At 36.8% G+C, this 20,660-nt stretch overlaps 2 protein-coding genes across 3 annotated transcripts; one reads left to right on the top strand and one right to left on the bottom strand.

Annotated features, from left to right (window-relative positions):
* Nucleotides 1-1,357: 1,357 nt before the first annotated feature.
* Nucleotides 1,358-15,234, bottom strand: lmbr1l (limb development membrane protein 1-like). 2 transcript variants are annotated; one of them, XM_016248555.1, is made up of 16 exons: nt 14,862-15,234; nt 9,333-9,417; nt 7,821-7,854; nt 7,203-7,342; nt 6,478-6,581; nt 6,255-6,378; nt 6,006-6,074; nt 5,774-5,838; nt 5,062-5,134; nt 4,807-4,890; nt 4,649-4,725; nt 4,484-4,561; nt 4,094-4,258; nt 3,914-3,980; nt 3,164-3,325; nt 1,358-2,373 (listed from the first exon to the last, which is right to left on the bottom strand). In XM_016248555.1, the coding sequence occupies exons 1-16, from the start codon at nt 14,922-14,924 to the stop codon at nt 2,300-2,302; spliced, it is 1,464 nt and encodes a 487-aa protein (XP_016104041.1). In that variant the 5' UTR covers nt 14,925-15,234; the 3' UTR covers nt 1,358-2,299. The 2 variants fall into 2 exon arrangements, with proteins under 2 accessions (XP_016104041.1, XP_016104042.1); XM_016248556.1 differs by lacking the exon at nt 9,333-9,417 and having other exon boundaries at nt 14,862-14,921.
* Nucleotides 15,235-17,114: 1,880 nt separating this feature from the next.
* On the top strand, nt 17,115-19,777 carry LOC107563648 (dnaJ homolog subfamily C member 22-like). The gene is made up of 4 exons (XM_016248570.1): nt 17,115-17,277; nt 17,673-18,239; nt 19,100-19,392; nt 19,528-19,777. Exons 2-4 carry the CDS (start codon nt 17,699-17,701, stop codon nt 19,708-19,710), a joined length of 1,017 nt encoding a protein of 338 aa, XP_016104056.1. The 5' UTR covers nt 17,115-17,277; nt 17,673-17,698; the 3' UTR covers nt 19,711-19,777.
* Nucleotides 19,778-20,660: the final 883 nt, after the last annotated feature.

The raw sequence follows: 20,660 nt of genomic DNA, 5'->3' as shown, positions 1-20,660 counted from the left end.
AGACCCTGATTAAAGCCGGCCAGCTATGGACGGAGGGACAGCTGGGGGAAGATGCATGGACAGACAAGCACACTAACACCAGAGCTAAACATAACCACCACGGCGCCATTAAAGCAGTGGTCAGGTGCTCAGATGGCAAGAAATGTATGCTGACCTCTATGGAAAGGTCTTTAGCAGACCCAGAACCAAAAATGGGTTCAGAATTACTCACAAATGACACATTGGTTGGAAAAACCAGTGTAAACACATTTATTGTTCTTTTCTCTGCATTTCGAAGGGAATGAGGACAAATGGTTTGTCACAGTTGCTAACTTGCATTAAAGGATGCAGCTGGATGTTTCCAAGCAAACAATTAAAATGTCAGCAATTTCTTTTTTTTTTAAATGAGTAATGCTGTGTTTTCTTTGTTCCCTCTACTGAAGAAGTAAAATAGACATTCATATATGATCCAGTAATGCAGGACAGTCTGTCATCATGAATCCAGTTTTTCTGAGCTGTAAAAATGCATTTTGTGAGAATAGAAAAACACTAAAAGGGATAGTTCATCCAAAAATTAAGTCATCATGTACTTATCCTCACATTGTTACAAACCTGTATGAACACAAAAGATAATATTTAGAAAAATATCTCAGTATTGTCAGTGGGGTCTATTGTTGTTTTAGACCTCAAACAGTCTTCAACATTCTTCAAAACGTTCCCAAACATTCACAAAATATCTTACTTTGTGTTCCACAAAAGAAAGTCATACTGGTTTGAAACATACTGGTTTTGAAAGTAAATTATGACAGTTTTCTTTAAGCAATGATTTACATTTACCTTTGAATAGCTACATAACTGTAAATGATACTCAAAGAAAAAGAAAATCTGTTTTATACAAGGATCATGTTATTAAAATATGGGTGAGAAATGTGTAATGATGGATTTGTGGCATACTGTCCTCTACTGGCCACTGCTTGAAGGACGTTTAAAAAAATATGCTGATGCAGAAACAAATTCATAAATAACAGAATCATACAAAATAATAAACATGTGTACACCACAATACTGCGCCATATAAAACGAGTGATTATTGAATCGAAAAGTCCACATTTATGAAATCCCAGCAACGTAGTGTCCGTGAAACAGGAAATGGTCATGTGCGTTGATTGTCCCTCTACAGCAGGGATCCTCAAATCAGGACCACAAGATCCACTTTCCTGCAGAGTTTAGCTCTAACCCTAATCAAACACACCTGAGCATGCTAATCAATGTCTTCAGGATCATTAGAAAAATCACATGTAGGCGAGTTTGATCAGGGTTGGAGCTAAACTCTGCAGCGCATTGGACCTCCAGGGTAAGATTTGAGGAACCCTGCTCTACACAGTTCAAACCAAAACATATGAACTAGCCAAACTTTGACCATATTGCCCGAACTAGGGTGTTCTTAATTGGGCCAAACCCCTTCTTTTGGTCATCAGCACAAGTTTTTGAAAGGAAGTCAAGTTAGATTTGCATAATACTGCACTTTTAAAAAATTCACATATTAAATATAACAAAAAAGGGAACAAAATCCCTAAACATTCACAGTTGTCTTGGCATAAAACTTGAAATCACCGTCAGCCATCTTTTTTAAACATACATTTTAAAACCTAATCTCTACAAAAAGTGTATTTTACAAGCTAGAACCCCATTTGTTTCCTCACAACAAACATCATCTCCAAGATGTTCCACTTTCATCCCTTTTCTCAGGTTCTTCACTTCATTTAGAAGCAGACAAACCCCGCCAGACTGGACTTCCAATGCCTGTGTGGTGTAAGGACCCACAGTAATTTAATTCATTGGATGACACTAAAAATAGTGAAGGGGATGCATGGGGGGCCCACCAGGACAGAACTCAACACTCTCATTCCACCACCAGGAAAAGGAAACGCGGTCATGGCTGTGATGTCATCCTCTGAAATAGCTCTCCTGTCTGGATGCATGTCAGAGTCCTCTGTAACCATTATTCATTTCTCATATGCCGTATGTTTAAGGCGTCCAGTGATTTGACATCCCTTTATTAAATGCAGTAATATGATTGAATATTACTGAAGTAAACAATGCATAAACCTGCAGTTGCAGAATCCCACTTAGGAGGTCCCATCGGTCGACAAATATTGTCCAGGCAACCTTTGTAAACAGCTTTGGTGCCTATTCACCTAAAATGGACCAAAAATAGCACTGGTCCAATAGGAGAAATCCACAGACTGGGAGCCAGAACCTTCTCCAGAAGGTAAAGGGCTTCAATAGCCAATTATATCTCAAAAAAGCTGATAGCTCTTCAATGAATCTTTGAGAGTCCATTGGCTAGGAGTAGTTTGAGAGGGATGGTTGATCGAGGCAGTCTGTGGAGACCTGGAGAAAGGAAAAAGGACAGTAAACAACAGAGCGGTAACCTTGATCTAACCACCAGAAAAGGTCATTTTGGCAGGCGATGTTTAGGTTGAAAGCAAACCAATCAATCAAAGAACAAAAGTCAGTTGGGAGAATAAAGAAAAAGAGATGCTATCTGAAGATGTTCTATGTGAGCGAGTGTGTGTGTTCACGTTCAGCAGTCTTGTTTGTATTAGGTGGAGGGCGATGGGCGTGTGTCTTCCAGAAGGAGTTTGACGCCCTGAGGTCCCCAAGGAACCCTTCTCCCCCTTCTGTCCCCTCTCACTTTCCTGAGAGAATTGTGCTTTTTCTATCTGAGGAAAGAGACCTACCCATAGAGAAACATGGCCTGTGCGGGGAACACCTCACCCAAAGACTAACTACAAACACTGGCAAATGGCAGCGTAGCACACCCCTTGTCCTTTCAAGATACAATGTGTACATGCCCAAATCTTTCTCCTGACACGTTTTCCTTGAGATAAACGTTAGCATTAAGTGTTACAAAAGGAATGTTCTGAGTTCAGTACAAGTTAAAGGTGTACAGACAGCATTTGTGGTGTAATGTCTACAATAAAGGGCTTTAAAAGTATATCCACAGGTCTTAAATATTATATGTATTGTATTAAAAGAAAGTTATTTTTAAATATATTTATGTTTAAACATAAAAAATACACTCATATACATTTTTACATACATATAGAAACACACACACACGAGAAATGCTATTAAAGGAATGCTTCCATCTCAAATAAATAAATAAAAAGCAACTAACCAAAGGCACGGATGAGTTCTCTTTGCAAGGCCCATGTGACTGTGTTGATGAGGCAGGCGGATGTGAGTCCAGCAAAAAGCATGTTGTACAGGAAAACAATGTGGAAACTGCCAAGCCAGTTATACCGTCCAAAGTCTCCAAGCAGATCAAACCTTGTGATTCCTGCATGCAATTACATGGAAAAGAGGAAGATAACCTTATAAAGTTTAATATTTTTCTAATTGTATTACATAATGGAACCATATTGCTGAAATATTTCTATTTAGTGCCCTCTTGTGGACAGACAAAACAGCATTACAAATGGAACTCTTGCCATTCATAAAGTTTGACAGGTGGACCTTAAGTATCTATTTATTAAATGTTTTTGTTAATTTGATTATGACTTTAAACCACCAATAAGAGTATAGGGTAACACTTTATTTTAAGGTGTCCTTGTTACACGTTACATGTACTTACTATTATAATAACAATTAATTATGCATAATTACATGCAAGTAACCATAAGTCAAACCCAAATCCTAACCATACAGTAAGTACATGTAGTTAATTAATATTACTCAGTACTTGTATAATTGCACTGTAACAAGGACACCTTAAAATAAAGTGTAACCGAGTATAGTACTCTCAGCTAATTAAATAATTCAGCAGATTTTTCCCTTAAATCAGTGCAGAAAAAAATCTTGGCATACAAAAGACTTTAAAACCATGTCGCTATTAAATAACATTTTACAGTAATTTTAAAATACTTACCCAATGTGCGGGAGAAAACAGGCAAGGCTGAACTGAGTATTAAAAGAGAAACACAGTTCCCTATAATCTGTGGAGAGACAAAAATGACCATTTCATTTGACTATAAAGAGCCACCACATGTGAATGTATAATAACCAATTCCCACAGCTGTTTTATGATGAGTATGAGAGATATCTGTACCTGTGTGAGGGTTGTGTCTTGTGCACGTGGCAGCAAACCGGTGAAGAGTGCAGAGCTGTAGAAGCCGACGACCGAGGAGACCATGAGATACAAGATGATGACCACCTGCACTGCAGCTCCCAGAGAACCGAACATGGAGAATGAGGCAAGGCCCAAGTGAGGGTCCTGCAACAGAGAAAACCAACCAATGTGAAATTATGATGATAAATTACTACTGCAATACTGCATGGACTACTTTTATGATGCTTTTGGATGTTTTTAGTACTATATGAGGGTGAGTAAACTGAATTATGAAAATGCCCTGAAATCTTTTTCTGTGATTTACATTTACAGGGCTATCTAGGAATCCTGAAAAGACAAATATAATTGGGTCATTTTCATGCATCTCACCTCCATTCCTCTAGGCATAGCAGACTCATCGAAGAGCAATTCGAGCACATGGAAACACACCATCAGCACAGACACTGCCTGAGAAAGACCATAAATGTGGTTTTAGCACAACGGTATAATTGTAGCCAGAATAAGTATTCTGTATTCCATAAGGTTTACTCTTACAGTTAAAGCTAAAAGCAGCAGCATGGCCACTGGGTATCCCAGGTTGCGTTGCCATGGAGACGCTCTTTTCCGCAACTCTATAATGGAAGCAGCAAGGATGAAGAGCAATTCATGATTGTTAACTGATGTATTCGACACTCTGAGGGGCATGTTTGTACCTAAAGCAATGCGTTTGGACTGCACACTCAAAATTTTGTTGTTGATGGACTCTGTGTTTGCACTAATCCAACAAGAGGTGTTACCTGAAAGAGAAGGAGTGTATAAGAGTTTAGGAAATGTAAATCCTTGTTTGACATGCCAGTAAAGCTTCTTTGGACATTAAAAAGAAAATGGGAGAAAAGAGAAAGAAATCTTTATAAGGTGGGGTCACTTCCTTAGCAGCCAGTATGCCTTTCTCACATCCTGATACTCACTTTTCAACTTCCTGAACAGAGAGGCCTCTTCAAACACTGTGCAGTTCATGGTCTCTTCTAGGTTCTCCAACAACTTAAAAAAAAAATAAAAAAAAAAGAAGACGACAAAACTTCATAACTCTAATTCCTCAAATATTTACACCATCCTTCAAACATTTGGCACTCAGTAAGATTTTTTTCATCTCAAAGATAATAATACTTCTATTCAGCAAGAATACATTAAAAGTGACAGTAAAGGAAGACATGTATAATTTTAACATTTAAAATAAATGCTGTTTAACTTTCTATTCATCAAGGAAAAATATATATCATGGTTTACATAAAAATATTCAGCAGCACAACCCTGAATCATTTTCAACGCTGATAATGATAATAAATGTTTCTTGCACATCAAATCAGCATATTAGAATGATTTCTGAAAGATCATGTGACACTGAAGACTGGAGTAATGGCTGCCAAAAATTCAGCTTTGCCATCACAGAAATTTTTTTTATTTTAAAATATTAAAATAGAAAATAGCTATTTTTAGTTAGTTTAGTTGTTATTTAGTTTTAATTGTTGTAATAATTAGTGTTTTTATACCTATTTTTAATCAAATAAATGGAGCCTTCGTGAGCGTAAGTGACGTCTTTCATAAACATTCATTTTCATACCGCCTGTGCAAATACATCTAAATCAAAATGTAATTTTAACAGGTATTATGTCTACTTACCCGAGGTTTGACCAATAAGCTCCCAGTGATGCTAAACATACGTGAAAGCCCAAAGGGTGTGCACACTGTAACAAAAAAAAGAGAAAGAAATGAGATGCAACAAATATATAATTACAGGACGTCAAAGGCAATAAAATACCAAACTAAACATTAACATCAAATGATTTAAAACAAAAAAACTATTACCCACCAACAACATATAAATAGTATATACACATTTAAACACACTTACACAAAAGCAGCAGAACTCCAAAAAGTGAGATTCCAGAATAAAGATGGGGCAGGTAATATTCCCACAGGTCTGAAAAGCACAAGAAAAACAGAAGACTGATAATAAGACTATTTCTTTATCTTGCGTTTATACAATTAAGAGGAAATTTGGGAGTCTAGCTGGCATTATAAACTGTGCTCTATTCAACTGAAGGCAATCAAAGAGACTGAACAAGTGCAGTGCATAGTCTCTAATGTTACACAGCCTCACCATAAAGACTCTCACGTGCGGTGTTGAGATGGAGGAGGGCTGATGCCACCCACACAATGCCCAGCACCAGCAGACTGAGGAGCAGCAGCATCACGGCAGTCTCATAGACCCTCGCCATAATGCCCTTTCAGAGGAGAAAACACACAACAAATGGACATCAGATACAGAACGGAGTTCAAGTGCTCTGGATTTGCGTTCACCATTACACAAATGACATTTTTACCTTTTTCGACCCAGCAAATCCTTCTGATTCAGTAAAGAAATAGGCAAATGGCATGAGGAAGACCAACGAAAGGTTTGAAAATAAGAAGACTAGGTTCCACAAGCCTGAAACAGAGACATATAGAGAATGAGTAACAAGAACTAAGACGTAAACAGGTGGAATACAAAGAATACATCAAACTTACACACCACTAGGGGGCAACCATGTGCCATACTAACTTCAACTCTTACTAGGACTTCATCTAAAGTGCCATTAAGCTTTTGTTCTGTTTATTATTCTCAGTTGGTCTGAGATTTCTTGGCTAATTCTATTGTGATCACGTACAATCCTTGAAGCTTATGAGGTCTGGTGTTGCACGTGCACTGCAAAACACTGGAAAAGGCATTTCACCATATGCCTACAAACTTAATATCAAAAGTGCAAATAAAAATGTGGATTTTAAACTAAACAGTAGCCTTAGATTTACAGCCAGAACATTTTATACTCTTGGCAGACTTGCTGCCATGCCCAACCCGAGATAACACAACATGGAGCCATTAGACATTGTGTTAACAAACTAAGACCTCGTGGGAAAAAAAATATTAACGTCTCTGTTCAGATTGGGCAACAAAATACTATTTGAGAAGTTGTAAATTAATTAGATTGGTAACTCTATTGATGTTATAGTCACATAATCCACATATGCAAAGCAAACTTATTAGTTATTCATGTGTGTATGAATTTACCACGGATGAGCGAGCCATTGAGCCACTGCATGTAGTAACTGTGTGGGAATGTGAGCAGAACTTCATTGGACAGAATGGAGATGGGCAGAAGCAGCACTGCACATACGGCCACTGAGAGTGTGAATGTACACAGCCACAACCTGCAGAGTGAGAAAAACAGTCAAAGAAGGGTGAGGACGTGTTTTGCAGCCTTTTACTTTGACATAGTGCCAGCTGTGAAAGGAGGCGGTTTTTAAACGCCACGCTGGAGACCAAAGGGCAAACTGTCCACTTACACTTATTCAGGGAAAACAAATAAAAAGCAAAATAGCAACCAGTAGGGTGTCCTCAGCAGCCTAGTTTCCTTAAAGTCAGTGTGAATTGCTGTGAAATGTACTATTTTACTGCCATAACGTGACATATTTCTGAGTGAAACAAGATATTACTACTTAAGTAGGGTGGGAGCTGATTTTATGCATTTGGAATTTATTGGATGATGAAAATGGGATGTTAAACACTAGAAAGAAGCCAAACTTGAATTTACTTGCCTAAATAGATATTTGGCTATTACGGACCAAAATCCAATAGTCATGTGGCCTACATTAAGAAATTTAAAAAATAATAATAATAATAACTTACGCAATTTTGTTGACAGTGGCATCCTCAATGTCATCTGTGGGCAAAAAAGGAAATGAGTTTGTCACCACAACACTATCCCACTGCAGACACAGTTCAGCCTTGAAACTAAATTGAACAAAATGACAGGCTCCCACAATGAGCCAGATTCATCATAAAGCTATTCCGTGAAGTAAACATAACACTTTTAAACCCTTATTTTAAATAAAAATATTTGTAAGAAGTCTGGGGAAGCCTTCATAGTTAGATTTTTCATTATTGCACATGCAGGAAAATAATATATGTTTCAAGAAGAATTGCTCTTACTAACAGGGATTAAGAACATGAGGCAGAGAGAATGAAAAATAAACCTCAAACATTCACATGCGAGAAGAGCAAAACATGCCCAGTGTGACAGAGCTGCAGGGTAGCTATGTGTGACATTTTCTGGGAGTGCTCGAAAACCTTACGCAAAACAGGTTCTCTGCACATATTCATAAAAACAACCAATATGCAACTGAAGAAACTGTCTCAGCCCTCCACAACCGGTGCACATTTAGACTAATGTATTTTAAAGTGATTCTGTTTATGTTCTTATATTAGAATATGCATGATAATGGTTTGGCTGGCAGTTGAGTACACAATGTTCTTTAAGTGTGTGTGTAAAAGGACGTTCTTACATCCGTCTGGATTATTTTTTAATATTTGATCATGTAAGCATGTGCTAGATTTAGGCATTTAAATGTTGCGATAACACAGGAGCAGCTGTGCTCATGGAGACCCAGGTTTCCCAGAGCTTTCCTATCAGCTCTCCACTGACCTATATAATTATAAAAAATTTAAAAAGTAAGATATATATAAGAATTGTTATAATAAAATCATTCAAGGCTGTTTCACTGTATCTAGCTGTTTTATTATTAACAAATATGTCAAGACCTACATTCTGTTCTGCTTTATCTAGCTGTTTTGGAACACAAGAATGCATTCTCTGTGGATGGTTCCTAACAATCCTTCCACAGTCTAAACAAGCCTGATGTGTTTTGCACAAGTCAGACACTAGAAAAAACATCCCTCAGATTTTCCACTGTAAGTAGGTATAGCAGAACCGGGAAAGAGCAGAAATCAATTCTGGGGTGTATACCAAAACACAAGGTAATGTTCTCTTATGAAACCTCAGGCAGTGCTCGGGCAGGGGGCCTATGTTTATCTCACAGGAACATTCCTCAGCCCCACTGCTGCCCTCCCTCAATGTTACATAACTGCTGTTGACACCAGTCAGAAGCTTTGGCTCTTCTATTCTGAAGATGATTTCTACTATTTAACAAATAACACAGAATACTTAATTATCCGAGCATGACTGGGTACCAAACAAAACATTTTTGGAAAGTGCAGGAGCATGACCGTGTCAGGTTGTGCTGACCAACAAATGTTATTCAGCTCTTAGAGCAGCTGTAGTAAATCACAGGTGTGCTTTGAAGGACTGGACTGCATGAAGCCAAACAACTGCAAAGGTTCTGGGGGTCATGTTAAACTTACCAGTGACAAACTCAGCATTCTTCTTGAAGTGAGTGAGAATGAAGTGCGACAAGATGTAGAGGCAAATGAAAAGCAGCACGCAAATCTAAAATGAAGAAAACAGAAGAACATCAGTGCAATTTGAAAACATTCAAAAATGTACATTATTTACAGACAACATGACGTAATACACTGCAGCGTGTCATTCAAAAAGTTTGAAGAGAAGAAAAAGAGATTTTAATATACAAATATAAAATACAGTGTACAGATCTATTTTCAGAATCAAAATCAGAATCAGATAGAGCTTTATTGCCAAGTGTGTTCACACACACACACACAAGTAATTAATCTGGGTGTCAGCTTCCAGTACAGAAAGTACAGCCATAGTGCAGACATACATATAATTTAAAGTAATACAGTAAAATAAAAAACACTAATAATAAAGTGAATAGACAATACATAAAAAAATATGGTATTAAAATATAGAGAAAAAGAAAATATCAACAGAATTGTGAATGTGAATATGTGCTATTTACAGACGAAAAGTTTTAATGTACAGTCAAAGTTATTTGTGCAGTCCTGAAATGTGTTGTGTTGTTCAGGTGGATCAGAATCAGATAGAGCTTTATTGCCAAGTGTGTTCACACACACACACAAGTAATTAATCTTGGTGTCAGCTTCCAGTACAGAAAGTACAGCCATAGTGCAGACATACATATAATTTAAGGTAATACAGTAAAATAGAAAACACTAATAATAAAGTGAATAGACAATACATAAAAAATATGGTATTAAAATATAGAGAAAAAGAAAATATCAACAGAATTGTGAATGTGAATGTGCTATTTACAGACGAAAAGTTTTAATGTACAGTCAAAGTTATTTGTGCAGTCCTGAAATGTGTTGTGTTGTTCAGGTGGAATATGGCCTGGGGGACAAAGCTGATCTTGTGTTTGGCTGTTTTGGTGCTCAGTGCTCTGTAGCGCCGACCAGTAGGCAACAGTTCAAAGAGGAAGTGTGCTAGGTGTGAAGGGTCCAGAGTGATTTTACCAGCCATTTTTCTCACTCTGGAGGTGTAAAGTTCTTGGAGGTTGGGAAGGGGGGCACCAATAATCCTCTCAGCAGTCCTGACTGTCCTTTTTTAGCTTTCAGAGTCCTTTTAGGAACATTAAGATGTTCCTACACTTGGTCTCCAGTCAATTTCATTACATGTGAGAGCAGTGTGAACATTCTTCAAAACTTTTCATTTCATGTTCCACAAAGGAATAACCACAATCTTTCTTGGAAGATTGGGTGTAAATGTCACTTTGCAGAATATCGGAGATGACATACATTTTCACAGACATCTGCAGTATGAGTCACACAGTTAATATGAGCAACACAATCATCAACAGGCAGCGACAAGACATGCTGTTCAAACACGCGGTTTAAATGTGTTGCCAATTTAAGTTGTCAAGGACACGTTAGACAGAGAACCTGTAACGGAGCAGAGGTCATGAAACACACTCCAACACCCTTATCACTGACACATGCTGCTGTACACGATCCAGATTGTCTTTACAGTTCTGTGACATAAGAGCTGGGTGTAAATGTCACTTTGCAGAATATCGGAGATGACATACATTTTCACAGACATCTGCAGTATGAGTCACACAGTTAATATGAGCAACACAATCATCAACAGGCAGCGACAAGACATGCTGTTCAAACACGCGGTTTAAATGTGTTGCCAATTTAAGTTATCAAGGACACGTTAGACAGAGAACCTGTAACGGAGCAGAGGTCATGAAACACACTCCAACACAACCCCCTTATCACTGACACATGCTGCTGTACGCGGATTCGACTAAAACAGAATATACTAAACCAACAAGTTAAAACAGCCAAGCTCAAATATAGCATGTGAAAACTGAAACAAAAGATTGCGTAACAAAACAGTTGGATATAACATGAAAATACATGTCCGGTCTTATTGTATTGCCAGTCAAAGAAATTTTGAAAAATACCTCATCTATACAATGAAAGTCATTGGGGTCCAAAACAACACTGGACTCAACAGACTCTCATTGAAAGTATCTTCTTTTGTGTTCCACTGAAATTCCACATAAGAAAGAAACGTCATACAGGTGTGGAACGACACATTGTGACGACAGAAATGTCATTGTTTGCGCAGTATCCCTTTAAATCCTTTCAAACAAACCAAAAGGGTGGACAAAGACAATATTTACCGGTCCCTGTAGGTCAATAAACAGAAGATAAGAAACTAAATCTTCTATTTCACTAATCTTATTTGGGCAATGGTGGGCATGTTTTCAAACCTATTCATCAATATGGGTCAATGTTATTGTGACTGATCGAATAATACGAGTGTAATTTTAGTATGAACAGGCAACCAGGCCATCTATATAGTGTACTTGCTGACATTTATATATATAAATAACCAAAGTTATTTATTCAAGTTAGGGCTGCACGATAAATCGAAATGGAATTGAAATCACGATTCGACAGAAGCTGCGATTGTCACACGTATCTTTCAGTGAAGCACGGTTCTGTGATCAGCAGTAAATCTCCATCCAAAGGCCAGAGGGCGCTCTCGCGCTGAAACTCCAAATATGCCTCGCAGAAGAAACCCAGGAAATGCCTATAGCTGCAGCTGGATAAACAGAAGATTTAACTGCTTTTATTGATTCAACGTGACTAATAAACACGATTATGACAATATATGGTTTATCCGAGTTATTATTATTATAATTTTCATTAAAATAAAGTATATTTATAATGCAATGCCTTTATCACTGCTTAGAATACCATGAAATATGTTGCGTGCCTTTTTCTGTGTAAGAAGCCACATCATCTCACAGAAGGATTTATTTCAAACAGTCGACTGACGTTATGAAGTGAAGTAAAAATATATGTTATTAAATGTGGTATTTTCACATGCTTTCAGATGGAGCAGCATTTACTTCACAGAGCCATAGTTCACTGAGAAGCTATGCAAACAGCTGTCATTATCGCAAACGATTTCTTCGATTTCATAATCGCGCAATAAAAATCGCGATTTTTTTTTGCGTAACTTGTCAGTGAACTACGGCTATGTGTAGTAAATGCTGCTCCATCTGAAAGCACATGATGATGATTTACTGCTGATTACAGAACCGGCTTTACTAACAAAATGCGCATGACAATTGCATTCGATGAATCGTGCAGCCCTAAGTGAAACAGCCCATTTAGCAAAACAGTCAGCTATAGAATGACTGTGAATTGACACAATGAAAAGACAACACTTGTGGTGCCCTGGGATAGATTAGCGAAAGAACAGATGCATGACAAAAATACTAATACCGTGATTTGATCAGAGGTATACTAATACCCATTACTAGATAGAATTAAGATAGAACTTCAACAAACAATTCAAGTTGGTTTTCATGAGGAACAAACAATAATGTGTCCATTCATTAAGAAGATCACTTCTTAGTAAACACCTGCAGGCGTGAGTACAAAACCCTCTTTTGCTGAAGGCCAAGTAACACGTTCAGATATGCACCTTAATACACAATGAATTCCTTGCACATCTACAGAGTGGGAACCGCACCAATTACACTACTCCCTCTAACAGACTGTCCCTCCTGAAGGTCAACCAAGTACAAACCTGTGACATAAACGGGTTTACAAGTGGACATTCAATAGCTCTGAGTTCTACGCAGGGATCCATTTACAAAAAGGGCTTTATCTGACATATTAAAACATCATGTATGTTCTCGGTTTATTTCAGCTATTAATTTAAACAAAACGCATTTAATTTAGGTGGTAACAACTCATGGTAACAATTCTATCGACTGTTTGATGTTAGTTCAAATATCCTGAAATTAAAAAAAAGATTACATTTCAAACCATTACAGTTACTTTAAAATATAAACAGCTATTTTAAATTGTAATAATATTTTACAATGCTGTTTAATTTGCTGTATTTTTAAATCACATAAATAGAGGTTTGGTGAGCATAAGAAACTTTCAAAAGTAGCTATATGTAGTATGAGTATATATCAAGTCTGGATCAAAATGCACAGACATATTTAAATCAGTGGTTCTCAAACAGTTTCTCTTCAAAATCCAGGTCTTACATTGGCCATCAAATAGCAACCCAACACAAGACAAACTGTTTTTCATACAAAAGTAATTTAAAACAAATAATGCATTATTAATGAATTAGTATTACTAAATTAATAAGTATTACAATGAACTATACAGCATGGAAAATGAATGAATATGAACAATGACAACTTAGATATAAATAACAGCATAGGTGTTATTTAGCATAACACAGTGAAGAATCATCAAGCCTAATATTCTGTTATGTCATTTTACTGAATGAGCCAGTCTGACTGTACGTAAATTGTATTGTACGGATCTTTGTGCGTCAACAACAAAAGATATGCGAAGCATTTTCTCCTCCCTTTTTAAAAGCTGAATTGACATTTTGTTACCCTACCTACAAAAAAAAACATGGTTGTTTGCATTTTTTATTAGCAATTTTACATTTAACACTGTTTTTCCCTGTAGTCTGTGATTACAGTCCAGCGATGTGCTTTTAGGTCATGACCCACCAGTTGAAAACCACTGATTTAAATTATAAATCCCAGATAAGCATCTGCAACAGGGATCAATAACCATGACAGCATGAGCTCTGTGGTGCCCACGGCCCGTGGCAGGACAATAGGTCTGATTTACATTATCTGGTGTGACCCATCTGGGCAAATCACATTTTCTGGGAGGATTACAGCTTTGCATCACAGACAAAAACAGAACAGAATAGTGTATAAGAGTGTATGCACTTAAAATATCTCAAAGTAGAACTTTTGTTTGCATAGAAAAATAAATGATGAAGTCTACAATGCCTACGACTGCTTCAAGCAGATTATGACTAGAATTTTGAGTTGATGTATTACATTGTTATTTAATATATAGTTTTAGGCCAGTTTTTGTAGCTAGTGAATTACATAATCTACCAGATTATCGTTTTTTTTTTTTAAAGCACCAAATGTATTGTTCTAAAATGCTGAGTGAGATACATTGTGAAGGAGTAAAGGTTAACTCCAAGGTCTCGCTCTAAGGCTCTTCAGGTCTGAAGTTCGGTTATAGTTATTAGGTGTTGACAGACATTTTCATGCACAAGGACGCCAAAAGCTCATCTGTTCTCCAAAAATGAGTTCTGGATCCTGGAGCAGTCTCAGTGTTACAATGAGCAGCTGTGCATCACCATGTAATCGTTCTTAACGTTTAAAATAAAGGGTCTCTTTGCGTACACAATACTCTATAACAAAATTGTCTGTAAATAATAAGCAAGGACAACATATTCACAGTGAAATCAGGATTTTATGAGAACATAAAGTCCTCGTGCACAAGATTACGGTTCACACAATCATCTAATCAATCAATGGTTATTAAATTTCTTTAGGACAAACACTAGGGCGCATTCAAAATTGTAACACCGCAAACGGTACTTCATTATAATACCTTGTAAACAAGAAAAGCAAAGAGAGGGAAACTCACAATGGTTTCTCGGACTCGGTTGTGGAATAGTTGCTCTCTAACCGTCACGTCTTCTGTTTCCATACTTTGAAACCATGTCTTGGCGTGTTCTGTTATAAGTTGTAAAACATTTGAGTATCCGAGAAGATAATAGCCTACGTGGAAACTTGTCTCGCGTTAAAGCGAACGGACGCTTTCCACCTCCAGACGCATCGCGGTTGCTCTAGCTGAAATCACTGAGTCAACGAACTACTCCTGTTTTGCTTCAGTGAGGTGGATAAATTCTTTTTAAATGATTATTCACCTGCTAACAAGGAAATTATTAACTCTGTGAAACTCTTCGAGTCAGCGTGCTCACAGATGCTCCTCAGATGAATTATTCAGACGCTCTCAAACTCCATCTACTGGAGGGGCTGGACTGTGTGTGGGAGGAGGAAGAGGCGGATTTAAGACCAATAGGCCTACAACTTGATCAACAGTGCACATTTGCAGACCCTAATGAATGATAAATGATAAAAACATAAATATAACAAAATATTTGAAAGATTTTATGTCGTAATGGTGAAATATATATTTATATATAAATATGAAGAGTTCCGATGTAAAAGCCTCTAAATGCCATCTGAAATTTTCGTCTAAAATTAGCATTTTTATCAGGCTCCTATATTTATGTTCAGTTATTTCACTTTAATTGCATAGAAAAGGACCTATACATTGCCATTAGAGTAAAATTACTGAACCTAAACATAGAAGCCTGATAAAAATGCTAATTTTAGATGAAAATTTCAGATGGCATTTAGAGGCTTTTGCATCTGAACTATATATATATAGTTCTGAATACTTAGGGTCTGAATACTTAGGACCATGTGATATTTCAGTTTTTCTTTTTTAATAAATCTGCAAAAATGTCAACAATTCTGTGTTTTTCTGTCAATATGGGGTGCTGTGTGTACATTAATGAGGAAAAAAATTAACTTAAATGATTTTAGCAAATGGCTGCAATATAACAAAGAGTGAAAAATTTAAGGGGGTCTGAATACTTTCCGTACCCACTGTATATATTTACTGTATATAACTAGATTTTGGGCTCGTAGATTTTGAACTACATTTTTTATTTTTGTCTATATATATATATATATAAATATAACTAGATTTTGGGCTCGTAGATTTTGAACTACATTTTTTATTTTTGTCTATATATATATATATATAAATATAACTAGATTTTGGGCTCGTAGATTTTGAACTACATTTTTTATTTTTGTCTATATATATATATATATAAATATAACTAGATTTTGGGCTCGTAGATTTTGAACTACATTTTTTATTTTTGTCTATATATATATATATATAAATATAACTAGATTTTGGGCTCGTAGATTTTGAACTACATTTTTTATTTTTGTCTATATATATATATATATACATATATATTGCAGTCCAAAATCTACGAGCCCAAAATCTACTTTTTCTAGGGGAAAAGAAAAATCCTTTAATTACATTCATGTTTCTTGTATGTAGGCTTTTCTTATTTATGCACTTTAGACTCCAACAAACTAAAATTGAGTGAATTATAATTTTTTCATTGATATTGTTCTTAGAGCCAAGCTATCAATACTTTTTGCTCTGTTCACATGTAATCTGTGCATTTCTTTGTAACTTATTAAAACAGATAAAAAATGTGATAGTAATAACTGCAAACTGTATCGGTAAGAATAATAACAAATGCAAAAATATAACCCATCCATAAAAATCATTCTAATATTCTGATTTGGTGCTCAAGAAACATTTCTTAATATCATCAATGTTGTCCTGCTTAATATTTTCTGATTTGGTGCTCAAGAAATATTTCTTAATATCATCAATGTTGTCCTGCTTAATATTTTTGTGAAAACATTTTTTTCCCCTCAGGATTCTTTGATGAATATAAAGTTCAAAAGAACAGCCTTTTTTTTTTTTGAAACAGAAAGCTTTTGTATCATTATAAATGTCTTTGAAAAATTGAATGCATCCTTGCTGAAAAAAAATCTTACTGATCACGAACTTTTAAACATTAATGTAGATTAGCAGAAATGTGTTTAAGGGTGCAGTCTCCTCAGGAGCATGGTACAGCATGTTTACACTGTAAAAACATATTTAAGAAGTCTAGTGCATTTTAGTAAATGTCTAATGTTCCATGTCTGAAAAGTGTTCACAGATATGGTAAATCAAAGTTTACTCTTTAAAACTGTGTCATCATCAAACCAAAGTCCATACTGATGCAAACACGGAAGTCCATAGGTTATTATTTTCTGAAAGTGAATTATTTAAATTTTAAAGCGATTGTGCTGTGATCTGTTGCATGCATTCTTACATTTTTAATGCTGACCATGTTATAGGAGTCTTCTAAAACAATCTGGTATATGAATGAAGCTTGATCTCTCAGTTCCCGCAGGTAAGAGAACAGTGAGCTGTATGATTTTATTCACCTTCATGTTATTCCAAACCTGTATGGCTTTATTTCTTCTGGGGAACACCAAAAGAGAAAATATATACCAAAATGTGCTTTTCCTGTTCATACAGTAAATGCAGACCAATGCTATCAAACTCCAAAAGGAAAAAAGCACCATAAAAGAAATAAATAAAACAATATTCCATATATATTCCATGCTATATAGTCTTTTATGATAGATTTACATGAGAAGCAGGCGAAATTTTCCTCTTTGGGTGAACTATTCCTTTAAAAACTGAATGAGATTCAAATAAAATGCATGTTCTTAAACTTTATTACTAAGCACTTTTCATAATCATGTTATTGGCTAAACTTGACAATTATTCACTTTTTCCAAGCTCCTGTGTGCAGCTAGAATGACCTTATGGCTAAAAATGTCATGATCACATATGCCTTGTGGGCAATGGGTGGCCCACTTGGACTTCATCACATTTACCTGGGCAGAGACAGCCATGCTCTTCTTTGGATACTAACTTTTGGAGGTTTTGGCATTGGCTGGGCAAGAGAGTTCTTCCGTATCCCATCGTACGTGAGCGAGGCCAACCATGCAGCAGAGAGAGCCCCTGTTAGACGTCCACAAGCCACTCCACCACCACCTGTAGGTCTGATTCGGTTCACCGGTCAGATTTGTGTTGGTATTTACTTCGGCTCTGTGGCTTTAATAAGCCTCAGTTCTTTTAGCTTCTTCTACTTCCTAGTGCTGCCACTGAGCGTAGCTGCAGGTATTCATCTGGTGTCCTCTGTGGGCCAGCAGACCTCTGACCTTCAGAAAACCCTCATATTGTGCATCATCACATCATCCATCTTCTACGGCAGCAACCTCTCTCCTCTGCCCATCAGCATAGCTGGCAGTGTTACCGCTGCGCAACACAGCACGTTCAAACCTCTGAGGCCAGAGCCACTTGGTGAGATGCACTTTACATATGCACATTTTATGCATGTCAATCCATAATGAATGTTCCAAGAACTTTGACTAACACTTTGGCAAGATTCTCTGAAACGTTCTTGCACTAAAGTTAATAGAATGTTCATTCAAAGTTATTTGGTCTCTATTTGGTTCTCAAAATGTTAGCACAAAACGTTATTTATACATAATTCATGGAATGTTTTTTTTCTCCAAACATTTTATTTGGTTATTTGTCTAACATTTTTCAATGCTAATCCTTTTTTCAGATCGTCCAAAAAACATTCAAAAGTAATAGTCCCATAATGTTTGCAAAATGATTAAATGGAATGTTCCCTCAACATTCACATAACCAATAAAACATTTTTTTTTAAACATTTAAAAAAACTGGACCTAATGGGAACGCAGGTAACAGGGAACGTTCTCAGAACATTTTGGAAAGGTTCTCTCAAAGTACAATTAACAAACATTCTTCTACTATGTTAATAGAGCATTCGTTTAAAGTTATCTGGTCGTGAGTAATGTTCTCAAATTGTTAGCACAAATACATCATTCATTTATACATTGTTCATTTATTGTTTAAAACGTTTTAGTTGGACGTTTCTCTAACATTTTGTAAATGTCTGAACGTTAAAATAATGTTAAAAGAACGCTCAGAGAAATTTCTAAGGTAACATTTCCAAAATGTTTGCAAAATAATAAAATTGTATGTTCATATTTGAACACAAATAAGGTTTTCAAAACATATTGTGAATTCTTAGAACATATACTTTTGTAATCTAGGGAAAGTCTTACCTTTGGGTTACATCATGTGCAGTGCAAGACTGTTTAATTAAACCAGTTTGTGTTAATCTTCCCAAGGGCCCCGTCTGTATCGTCTGAGTTTAGGTGTGCTGGCTTTCTCTGCTCCTCTGGGATACTGTGTTTTCCACAACACCACTGCCACATTATACTACATATCGGACTGTATAGCGGCCCTGCTTGATTTCTTCTGGTTCATTCCGTGGCTCAAAGGACTCCTAGAGTATTTTTTGCTGTTGCCGTATCGTCTGCTATGTATCCTGACAGGAGGGGGTTTCTACGAGGAAACCTGGAGGAAGATGCTAGAAATAATTCTTAATGAGAATAGTAAAAAAGAAATGGAGGCTCTGAAGGTGAGTTCAGTACAGTTTCAAGCGGTCAACAGTGTATATAATATTTATAGTTTTCACTTTGCAGTGTTTTTACATATCAGAAGGTAAATAATGGCTTCTTTTTTTTTGGTCATTTTAATATTTTCTTACAATCAGATACTATCACTGTCAGAAGAAGCTTCTCTGGAGGAGGTCACTCGCAGCTATAGGGAACTGGCTAAAGTGTGGCATCCAGATCACAACCCCAAGCGGCAAGCAGAGGCACAGCAGATGTTTATTCAGATCCAGGAGGCATATGAAATACTACTCAACAGACATAAGACAAAAAGGAGAAAATGATCTTCTTAGGAAGACGTCACATACTGTTTAAAAGACACAGATTTCATTTTCACATACTTGAGAGAACAACAGGATATTTTTATCTTGATAAATCTGATGTAATAAACGTGAATCTTTCTAAATAAAAAAAGGTTTCTCATTTTTATTTAGAGAAGTGCTCCCTCGAGGAGGACAATTTAGGATTCTCTGCCATCTTGTGGTAGCATTAAGTATTAAAAGAATTGTTAGCGTCAAATCTGCGCTCAGTGCCGCTGGCAACGCTACAACGCCACTGCTTTGGGGCGTGTCAAATTTAGGGCAGAGCACGCCTCTGAAAAACACCCTGTTTACGTTTCATCTTCTTCCTTTCACAGCGTTTTTCGCTCGACATTTGCATAAAGGCGAGGAATGCCCAATCTTTTTGACGCTCTCAGCCGCTTCCAATCCCATAATACACCGCGCGAGCGTTTAAACTCAACTTCCATAGGAATGAATTGAAAACGCTCGCTACGTTCCAGTGGAAACGCACCGTAACACAGCGGTCTTCCACAGGGAGTTGGCGACCCCAAGGGGTCTGCAGTGGCACTGCAGGGGGTCGGCCTATTATTATTATTATTAGCTATTTTTTGTAGGGGAAAAAAAGCACACAAATCAACAAAATGTATATAATAATTACTAAAATAAAAGATTATTGTTGATCTTAGGCTTCTGGAATGGATGTAGATTCGTAAGAGTGAGTTGAAGTAGGAGGGTGCTGAGCCTGTGGCTGTTCTATTTGCAAGCATCAATGACTTGAACTTTATGCGAGCCGCAACCGGTAGCCAGTGCAGGGAGATAAAGAGAGGTGTGACATGGGCCCTTCTGGGCTTGTTGAAGATCAGACGTGCTGCTGCATTCTGAATCATTTGAAGAGGTTTGATTGCGCATGATGGAAGTTCAGTCAGAAGAGCATTGCAGTAGTTCAGCCAAGA

Source organism: Sinocyclocheilus grahami, unplaced genomic scaffold, assembly GCF_001515645.1.
Source record: "Sinocyclocheilus grahami isolate Dianchi unplaced genomic scaffold, SAMN03320097.WGS_v1.1 scaffold884.1, whole genome shotgun sequence".
In the NCBI taxonomy this organism is placed as follows: domain Eukaryota; kingdom Metazoa; phylum Chordata; class Actinopteri; order Cypriniformes; family Cyprinidae; genus Sinocyclocheilus; species Sinocyclocheilus grahami.
Note: the sequence above shows the minus strand (reverse complement) of the source record. Positions and strands in the feature narration are given on the sequence as shown.